We start from the raw sequence: 11158 nt of genomic DNA, 5'->3' as shown, positions 1-11158 counted from the left end.
TTTTGAAAGGTCTTTGAAATAAGCAGGAATTATTTTTCATGTCATAAACACTTGAAAGTCTGCACTTTGGTTAGCCTGAATACCACTCTGGTTAGATTGAATATCACTCCGGTTTGCCTGAACATCACTCAGGTTAGCCTAAATAACGCTCCGATTGGCCTGTTTACGGTTAGATTTCAGTGATGGAAACTGTAAGACGATTCAGTTAAGATTCAGTTAAGTCTAGAGTCTGCAGTCTGCATTTTACCCTCAGTCAGCATTTTTTCCATGGTTTACAGTCTGCAGTCCGCAGCCTGCGTTTTACACTGTCCGGTATAAAACGCAAACCTGCGAAGACGAAGAAGATGAATATTTTTCGTAACGTTCTAATTTAAGGTGGCTGAACACAGTTTGTGATATCTGTACCTCATTTACCATTTTTCGGAAACCGTTTCCGTATATTATAATAGCCTAGCTGATAACCTTATGTTTTTTTTCCATTACAAGACTGGATGTAAACATGTCTTTATATCATTTGCAGGAAACCTAGTCCGCAACAAACTTGTAACAATAGTCGCATGTTTATACTATGCTAGTAATACTTAAAGGTCTGTAACAGAGAAAGGTTCCAGGAGAATAAAAATTTACTAGATTGTTAGTTTGTTTTCTGAAGTTTTCTCATACCATCTCTTGAAATTCTTAAGAAATAAACGCATTTGTGCGAAAGCCACCAAAGCATTCAGTCTTTTTTGAATAACGACGCACAGACAGTTATCACGTGGTGGGAGATGGGGCGGACAGGGACTCGGATCGACCGAGTGAGTAGGGAGGAGGAGTCGTAAGGCCTCAGGAGGCGGAACACAAAAAGGCGGGACAGCAAGGGTTTTTCAGAATGCACAAAAAGGGAGAGAGAATAGAATTGTCCCTATTTTATATTGCTCTAGTGTTACTACTTCACAAAGTTTCTGATTAGCTTCTGACAACACTTTGAAAACATTTTGATGACTTCCAGATGGCTTGCGCACAAGCTGGCAAATCGGATTAGAACTGAATACTGTGGAAGGCAGTGGTATCAACTGTCAACAACGCAATGACAACAACAACAGCAACAACAATAAGTCACTTTGTTACCAAATAGATAAACTCTTGGTTACAAGAAAAGATAAATAAAGCAGAAAATTAGGTAAATTCACCAAGAATGACGTAAAAGCTAATCAAGCTGAGTAAAATTAAATAGATGTAGCTTTATTCTTGGCGTATGAATAGACTGGTCTGTTTGCTTTTCTACCCATATCAAGTCAAACCAAGTTAAGAGTTCTGGTAGCCACTGGATATCTCATAAAGCTCCTCAAGAACCTCTTGCCGGTTACAGGTAAGGTACAGGTAAAGTGCAGGTAAGGTACAGGTAAGATACAGGTAAGGTTCGTACAACCTCGTTCGCAAGGTATCTCTTCTCCATGTTTCTGAAGAGAGGGCCCGGGTACGAAGTTGGTTAACGTGATAATACAAATACACTGTAGACCTACTAATTGGCCATCGTTCACAACATGGGCCAGGACAACAACAAAAAATTGTTTCACTACAAAGAATATAACCCTAAAGCAGCATATCGTTATCCAGAAGTGATTGCTTTTGGAAGATAACCATAAAAACATGCATGCAAAGGAGCGTGTGTTCACGTAACGACCCTAATGGTGGAGGGGAAAGAAGAAATATTGGAAAGTTGCTATTTCTACGATCTATTTCCACACTAATAAAATAAGGTACAAAGCCTCCTGTTATCTCATTTAAGACTATTCTACCACACTTTTGGTTTCCCATTATTAAGTAAGATTGACTGTTTTCTTAACGTCAACCTTTTCTGTAATTTAAAGTCAGTCTTACCTAAAATCTACATTAGCTTCTGAATTTCTCGTTTCAAGATGTAAATCTGTTCTAGACCAAAGATTTGTACCCTTCGGACTAGTTCCGCTGTCTTATCTATGACACTTTAAATAATGGTTTTTATTTCCTCTTCCATGATCTTCTTCATGCCAGTTGACAATGGCAGCTCTGACTTGACGTCGTCCCAGAGTTCCTTGAGGGCCTTGACAGTATTGATCTCCTTTCTGCGCAGGTCTTCCAACACAGCTTTCATCTTTCCCTGGTCAGTCCAGTGGTGTTTCGTCTTCAGACGGGCAAAAAACTGTTCCACAGTCACCACATCACTAGAAGCTCCTGAGGACAAATTAAAGGTTAAAGTTCATTAGTAACACACTCCAAACTCTGTAAGACTGCTTGCTCAAACATTTGGCTACACACGAGTTCTTCTTTTAAACAAACGCATATGCAGAAATCTCTATTTGCGATACTGAGGCGTTCCAACCGTCTAGTGTTGTTGGGCTTCACGCTGTTCCTATGAAATAACGCGCGAGTAAAAGGCGTGGCCGAGTGGTTTGGTTCAAATCCTCCACCCTACCGCTATCTGAATTTGTTCTCGGTAGCCCCGAGTTCAACTCCTCGACCGCGTTGTGTTAATAGCCAACTGGTCAGATTCCCGCCAGTTGGGATTCTTAATAGCTTATCTTGTATTCGCAATATTTGCTTATTTATTTACACTGTCCCCAATTAGCACAAAAGCGCTAAATACATTTGACACTTGAAAAAAGTTATCTGGTTTTTATTTATTTATTTTAAAACACGAATAACATTTTATGGTGTATTTGCAGTCTCAATAAGGTTCAATCTGTGTCTTGTGTGGCGTTAAAGCCATTTAATTCCAAAACACAATGGACAGGTGGGTCGGAAGGGATAGGGTGAGTTTCCCTTTGCGAATTATGGGCAGAAAATCACTATACGTTACCTCCAGCCATGGCTTCCCTTTCCATCTGATTTCTCTCTCGCTGTTTACGGATTCGTATAAAGCTTTCAGCAGAGACCAGAGCGGAATCTAGGATGTCAAGAGCCGTTCGTTCCACAGCAAAGGACGTCTTGTTATTTTCGTGTGTGTAGTTTGTGATGAAGTAAGTTCTCCCGCCGGGACCGCCGGTCGCCAAGCCCGCCTCTTCAGAAGCTTTCTTTTTAACTTCTTCAGCTTTAAGCATATCCAGGAAGGTAATCACAGTAACTGGATAAATACCTGTTAATTGAAATAAAAGGAATTGTACGGCCTCGTCAACATAGAGCGGTTTTCTATTGATTGTCGGAAGTAATCAGGCAATCACTTCAGTTTTGGTTTTACTACGGTTTGAGATTGGCTGAGTAGTCCAATTGGTAAGTAATTGGTTTGGTTTTGGTTTTACGACATGCACTCAATTGAAAACCACTCTATCTCCTTTTATCATAGACCCGTGCGACCCAGCTGTCATGAGTAAAGGCCGGTGCTTATCCCGGTTTCTGTAGCATGAAGCGACTAGGTGTATTTCTATTCTCCCCCTGGATGGAATGTTAGTCAATCGCAGGGTTATCCCCCAACATTAAATTCGCCCGTACCCATTTATACGCCTGGGTGGACAGAGGCACTATGAGAGTAAAGCGGCCAGGGCTCGCAACCGCACTGATCGATGCGGAGAACAGCGCTCAAACAACATGTCTCGGAACTATCAGACTGATAGCTGCCCATAGGAAATTGATTTTCTTAAAACTAGCATATTTCTTTTAAGAACATCAAATTTCCGCGGGACAACTAGCCGATAGTTGCTCGACAGAAACACGTACGTATTTTGAACGAGCTTTGAGCTCACTAGACGATACGTGGGTAAATAAAGGATTGATTGATTGAAATAGAAATCACGAGCTCATAATCTAATTGATAATTACCACTGATTTATATCGTTATTACCGTGAGTCCGAAAATGGTCCCTGATCTTCTGAAGCGTTCCTTTATAAATGCCTTCTTCCAATCGAGGATCGTTGGCTTTCAGGACAAGAATCACAGCGTGGATGCATTTAGAAAACGCTGCAGTTTTTCTTGCCATGGTGTTCAGCTCCTGGAATCCATCCCTAGACTGGTTCACGGGATCATCATAATCTCGTTTGATTTCTTCTCCTAGGCGAATTCTTTGATAGAAAATAAAATAAAAGAATTTCAATTTTGGCAACCTTGGGGAACAAGTAAGAGCATCGGTTGGCTGTGGCCCGAATCTGGAACTCTTCATTCGGATTGGATTAGACCCCCTAAAAGGGACCAATCTGGGAGTACGGCTCGAGCTTTGTTTGACTTCTAAAAGATACCACTTTAAAATGGACAGACATCGTGATGTTATTATTTCTTCGATCGAGTGCAAGGCTAAAAGATACCTTTACGGCTAATAATATTGACGAGAGACTAAAATCCGTGGTTACATCCCTAGGGAAGAAGACAAGCATCTCCGCCCTTTTCACCTAGGAGTCCCCTTCCTAGGCCGGAGACCGTGTTGCGCATCTTGTGATGAAATTAAAATACTTGACTGAGAGGGTCATATTTGGTCAAAAAGCGACTTGAAACATGTCGGGGATACCTTTACACGAACTTAACATAAACTACCGTCAATCTTCTAACGGCCTAAAAATTAACTGTCAAATTCGAAAACCGTCAACCGTCAAATAAGAATCGAAAATTTGTTACCGTCAACTAAAATTTTAAGTAAGGGTCAACCGTCAAAAAGCTATATTTTGTTTAGCCGTCAACCGTCGAGGGTAACCTTCTCGTTGAGATCCTGTTAGACCGTGATCCACACGCGAGTGTCCCACTCTAATGCAATTGACGCCTGAAAAGTAATCCATTACCTTCCCGTGATAATATCGAGCACCTCATCTTGAAGCTTTTCATCTCTGGCAAAAAATCCTCTGGTGTCAACAATCCGGATATCTTTCTGCACGAAGTATTCTTCAAGAATAATATTGCCTTCTCTTCCTGTTCCCTGCGCAAAGGCGGTCTGATTCTCTCCAATAGCTCGCTGCAGCGTGCCTGGTTAAGCCAAAGAGAGCTGATTCAATTTATTTAAGAAATAGAAAACATGTACCGTGTTTCTATCAAGTTTTAGTATAAATGTACTAGCGCTCTATCACGGATACCGTTCTCTGATTGGCTACGCTACTCACCGTCTATTCTGTGATAGATATATAGTGAGTAGCGAAGCAGTGTGCGCTTGTTGGCAAAATGACGGCCATTTCTTTGCGTTTTCGAGGTATCTGTGAGGAGGATTTATATAAAGTTTTGAACGACTACTAGATTTATACTAAAACAATTAGATTATTCTCTCTCGATTTCTATGCATGATAGAAATCTCGAGCTCATAATCTAATTGTTTAATAGAAAGACCAGTGGAACTTTGGGAGAACCAGAAATGCTGTGTGAACCCGAGCCGCAGGCGAGTGTTTCCACAGCTTTTTCGAGTTCTCCCAAACTTTCACGAGTGTTCCTATAACTCGATAGAAACACGGAGAACATGCTTTCTATTTCTTTTAGAAAACACCGCGACGAAAAAAAGGAAAACAACATGTTTACTTTGATTATCAAAATGTAAATTCTCTTTGCTCGCGCCATCATTACGTCAACAGCTCGTGCTAGTTCTAGTTGAGATAAACGTTTGAATGATTAGTAGATTTATACTAAAACAATTAGATTGTTCGCTCTCGATTTCTATCGCGTGATCATGCGGTAGAAATCTCGAGCTCATAATCTAATTGTTTAATAGAAAGAAGATTTTTAACCAATCAGCGCTCGTTTTCTTAGGGCTGTTCTCTAAATAGACATTGGAGGGACAAATAATGCACCGTTGTTTCACTGACTGACAAACTGAAAGACCAGATTGTGTTCTTTTAACTTTCAAAAATTAATTCATGGAATGTGAAGGTCTCATTTTCACTGGGAGGACCTTGTTCTCTTTCCTCCATTCTACTGCAGTCCACTCATATAAACTATATCATAATCTAATGATTCACGCCATGTCTAAACAAGTTCATAAACTCTATCATATATTCATCACCTGCTGTAAAAAAAAAAAAAAAAAAAAAAAAAAAAACCTGTAAGCCTCAGGAGCCATGCTATTCAAACACAGAGTGTTTTGCAATCATCCGATGGGTGCAAAGAACTCATTTGAAAACAAACAAATAAATGAAATGATTAAGAAAAAAAATAAAAATTAAAACAACCGCTCTTACCCACGAGGGCTGTTTTCCCTGAGCCTGTTGGTCCAATCAAAGCAATGTGTATTAAATCAATGTCGTCTACGTCCAAATTCTGAAAAGCTTCTTTCTTGATTCTGGGGCACTTATGAAAATCGTAATTCAACAGCTCAAGTCTAAGCTGTAGTAGCCTTTCTTCTTCTCTTCGTTTACTTTCTCTTTTCTCCCTCTCACGTCTTTGACGATCCAACTGTTCTCTCTGTTCTTCGTGTTCAATTATCGCGCGTTCTTGTTCGTCATGTAACGCCTGTTGATGCTCTCTCTCCATCTCGTCACGCAACTCTCTCAATCTTCTTTCAGTCTCTTCTTGGGCATTCCGTCGACCTTGCTCTTGGGCAGAATAACTCTTCAAAAACAAATAAACGATTTAAAGGAAAACAAACAAACAAACAAACAAACAAACAAAAATCAACCAAACATGTTTCGGTAATGATTTTATTTATAAATTTCTTTTTTTTTTAAATTAAAAATGCAATAACAAGAGGATTCTCGGTACTTTCGCACAAAGAAGAGTCTTCCAATGTCCGGTGCCCGATGTTCGCTATTAGTAATTTTTCATTATTGAAACGTCCCGGCCATGGCCCTCATCGCGTGACCTTTATTTACATTTTAATGACTGAGGATTTTGTTTAAAATATCGAACTATAAAAAGCATTTCTATTACCATTTTTACCTGAAAATAGCAAATTACTCATGGTGACTTTTTGGCAGTGCCTAGTTTCGACAATCAGAAGTATTTACCAGAGCTCAAAATAAATTGTTGAAATCCAACTGATCGAGAAAAAGGCGCAAACAAGATAACCGGTTCCGGGAATTCATTTTAACTCGGACCTCCTTTACCCGGAAAAGTAGAACAAGCAAATTTTAGTCTTGGTTCGTTTACTTCGCTTCTTTAATGTCTTCCTGTTTCTCTTTATATTCTTCCACATCTTGCAGAATAGAGTGGGTGAAATAACAAGGGTTATTTCTCATTGCCGAGGATGTTTAACTCAGCTTAAATTGGTTCCCCTTCTCTAATCTTTCAATGCGTAAACAAGCCATCAACGGTAAGGGTAAGGTACGATTTCACGAGTAAAAGCCATCTTTGAAAGAATGCCATACTATGATTTCCGTTCGTGCAAATGCTTTTATCCAGATAATAGAGTTTTGTTTGTTTTTTTTTTTCTGGAAGAATGTGGTACTTCTTCGATCGCGTTTAAAATACTCAAGCGAAGCGATTACAAAGGAAAGTTTGCAACATTTGGACTAAAACTAGCTGATAAGAGGCTGGCATTGAAATTATTACTCACACTGACGTTAACTTACAGGTTGAGAGTCACCCTTTCGCATCTTAGATGAGGTTTCTCTGGCAGTCTAGCTTCATGTACTCCGGCTCTTGTGAAACTTCAGTGCTCGAAGACTAGAAGCAGAATTCCATGAAAAGCAGAAGTATGATTTCCCTGAAAGCCTGACTTGGCTAGTTCCTAGTCTCCGCCAGCGTCAACTCCGGGCTCGGCGGGCTGTCGTTGTTATCTCACAGCTCCCTGATACAGAAACCCCTTATGAGAGTAGTTTTGCAAGATGTACGAAAGACGGATTCCTCTTAAAATTCAGAAATGTTTCCAAAATCTTTTAAGATTTTGGAGTATCATTGCGCTTAACTCAAAAGAAGGGCTGACGTAGGTTACCAGCTAACCAGCGAGATGAAAAGATATCTTCCCTCATAATAAATAAGATGAACTTCCAGAGAATGCTGAAGCTTAGTGAGCAAAATATCAACAGGGATGTTGCTTTGGCGCTGAGAATTCGCTTTAGTACATTTAACTACACAAACAACAGGGGAGTGTAATCAAAGTTAACAATACGTAGTTAAGTAGAAGACTGAGAGACGTATGTTAAAGCAACAACAGAAGTCTCAGACTACATGAGCTATAGGAGAAACCACAAGAAACACCTGGAACGCATGCGCAAAGATCTTGAAACGGATACAAATGAAAACCAAGATCCTCGACCAAGGCGCTTCAAGTGCAGGTCAAAGAATCCTTCTAAAGTAACACAAGAAGTTTTTAAAAGCGCTCTAGCTAGGAGTGACAAGAGGTCCTCAGACAATAAACGGCGAAAATCCTGAGCATGCTGCAGTAAGGGTGAATATGTTTTGCAGTTGCATGACTGAACTGTCCCGAACAGAATGAACCGGCAGATCTTTCACTGGCTGAGATGTCCTTAACTTCGACAACCACAAACCCCGCACCCCCCACCCCCCACCTCCCACCCCCCACCTCCCCGCGGAGCAGTCGCACTCTTGGCCATGCGCAGGGATGGTTCTCTGTAGAGTTCCTCTTGAGACAATCACTTCTCTTTCCGTCCTTTATATCTTATTTTACGACTACACTCTCGTGCCTTTGGTTTACTATACTTTGGTTTGCTATCGACTCATTTGTATTCATTTTTTTTACAACAAGGGGGTTCCAAGGTTCAATTTCTGACATGTAAGACCGAGCCTAAAAGGGTCCCAGATCATGATAAATTGATTGGTTTGCTTTTAATGTAGGAATAAAAGCAGAAGCGACAACCTCTACGCAGACACGCCTTGCTAGCAAATAGTCCAATGAACGTAAAGCCCAGGCCAAACGATCGCAACATTTCAACGCAACATATTCCAACATTGTGGGGCGCAACATGTTGGGCGTGTTTGGCCACCCTGTTGCGATGTGTTGCGACATGTTAGGTGTTGTTGGCTCAAATTTGAAAATGGTCAAATTTTTCATGAAATATTTGTGGATGTTGCATGATGTTGTGGTCGTTTGGCCAGGTTCGTGCAACAATGTTGTACCCGAGCATGCGCACTAGTTCGATTTATATTTTTAATACCCAACATGACGCAACACGTCGCAGCAGGGTGGCCAAACGCGCGCAACATGTTGCGCCCAACAATGTTGCGATATGTTGTACTGAAATGTTGCGATCGTTTGGCTGGAGCTTGCAAATGCTGAGCCAACAATGTTACGATATGTTGTGTTGATATGATGCGATCGTTTGGCCGGGACTTTAAATACGCGACAATTGGTGACATTGTCTCCATGGAGCTCCAAGGGAAAGAATGGCTCTGAGGCTTACGGGACTAACACAAAAGAAATCAAAATTCGGTTTAGGCAGGAATAAACATTTTCTTTTGTTTCAGTCTCCTAAACCTCTGCGCCTTTTTATGATTTTTGTGTAAAAAATATTGGCCCATTGGAGGGGAGGTTTCTCGAGAACTCTCAATCCTGAGTGCTTACCTGATTTGCGCATGAAAACGTCAGAAGAGGGAGAAGAGACTGAAGGAGGTGAAAGGCTGAGGAAAGGAAGGTTGGAAAGCTGGGCATTTTCATAACATGCCGCCTAATATGAACATATTTAATCCAAAGTTGAGCGGAGATTCGGTGGCCTCATGGTTAGTGCCCGAGCCTCCGATCGAGCGGTTCGGGGTCAAGTCCTGGCCAGGGGATATTCTGTTGTGTTCTTGGGCAAGACACTTTACTCTCACAGCGCCTCTCTCTACCCAGGTGCATAAATGGGTACCGGTGAACTTAATGCAAGCTGGTGGTAACCCTGCGATGGACTAGCATCCTATCCACGAGGGAGTAGAAGTACTCCTTGTCGCTTCATGCTACCGGGATGAGCACCAGCTTGATGGGCGACTTGGCTCGTAGACAGGCTTTACCTTATCAGGCTTCTTCAACCCTATCAGCCCAACAGAAATCAAAGATCCTCCTCCAAAAATCTGCCAGTGATACCAAAGTCTAATCTGAAGACTTTTGGGGAAAGCGCTCTCCACCTTGCCGCTCCCAAACTTCGGAAATGACTTCCAGCCAATCTAAGATCTATTCCATCCCTCAATGGTACATTAGGTGCATCTTTGTGTTATTAAATTTTTTTGTCTTTAACCTGTATAATATATTGTAATTTTAAGCAGTGGTAGTTTTAATCTTAAATTACTTTAAACCCTAATGGTACAGTTAAGTTACATTTTTGTTCTATTGGAATTTTTCATCTTTTAATTTCTATGATGATACTGTTATTTTAAGTAGAAGTAGTTTTAATCTTAATCACAAACATTTTAAAGCGCCATTGAGCTTTGGAAATGAGTGCTATATAAATTCATGTATTATTATTATAATTATTACATTATTATTATTATTATTACTATTATTACCTTACATCACCACAGAAGGACGGAAGCATCTGGGTGCGGCGCTGGGCTCCAGGTCTTATCTTGAGCAGTACGTTAACGGTAAAGTCGAAGAATGGGTGGGGCAGGTGACAAAATTGGCTGAGTTTGCTTTGTCGCAGCCCCAGGCTTGCTACGCAGCATTCACTTTTGGATTAAAACACCGCTGGACGTACTTTATGAGAACACTGCCTGATATAGAAGATCTACTCGCTCCTTTGGAGCGCGCAATAGCTGATGCCCTAATACCGTCCATTACAGGTCACAATTGTACAGAAGCTGAACGTGAGCTATTGGCGCTGTCAGTGAGAATGGGAGGTATGGGCCTAATAAATCCGAGCCAAACAGCAGCTTTAGAGTATGCAGCATCAGCCAGCATCTCTGGTCCACTAGCCCATCAAATAAAATCAAAGTCGCATAAGCCAGCAGACGAAAGTGAAGTACACGCTGTGCAACGGGAGATGAGCCAAGTGAAGTATCAGTATCTGAAGGAAAAACTTGATGAGGTGAAGGGCTCGATTTCTGGAAAAACATTGAGAGCTGTCGACCTTGCCACTCAGAAAGGTGCTTCTAGTTGGCTTACTGTCTTGCCAATTAGAGATATGAATTTTGATTTAAACAAGAGTGAGTTCCGAGACGCTGTGAAACTCAGGTACGACTGGGAAGTTCCTGATACTCCCTCTGTTTGTGTTTGCGGGGACATATTCAATGTGGATCACGCTATGATATGCAAAAGAGGCGGATTTATCATCCAACGCCATAATGAACTGAGGGATTTGGAGGCGGAACTGCTTAGCATGGTATGCAATGGTGTCGAAACCGAACCAGTTTTGCAAGGAGAAG

General features: G+C 41.1%; 1 protein-coding gene across 1 annotated transcript; it reads right to left on the bottom strand.

Annotated features, from left to right (window-relative positions):
- Nucleotides 1-14: 14 nt before the first annotated feature.
- LOC145493337 (uncharacterized) lies at nucleotides 15-7638 on the bottom strand. The gene is made up of 6 exons (XM_081472785.1): nucleotides 7432-7638; nucleotides 6103-6472; nucleotides 4726-4906; nucleotides 3800-4017; nucleotides 2822-3097; nucleotides 15-2196 (listed from the first exon to the last, which is right to left on the bottom strand). Exons 1-6 carry the CDS (start codon nucleotides 7453-7455, stop codon nucleotides 1970-1972), a joined length of 1296 nt encoding a protein of 431 aa, XP_081328911.1. The 5' UTR covers nucleotides 7456-7638; the 3' UTR covers nucleotides 15-1969.
- Between the last annotated feature and the right edge of the window lie 3520 nt (nucleotides 7639-11158).

Source organism: Orbicella franksi, chromosome 7 (genome assembly GCF_964199315.1).
Source record: "Orbicella franksi chromosome 7, jaOrbFran1.1, whole genome shotgun sequence".
NCBI lineage: Eukaryota > Metazoa > Cnidaria > Anthozoa > Scleractinia > Merulinidae > Orbicella > Orbicella franksi.
Note: the sequence above shows the minus strand (reverse complement) of the source record. Positions and strands in the feature narration are given on the sequence as shown.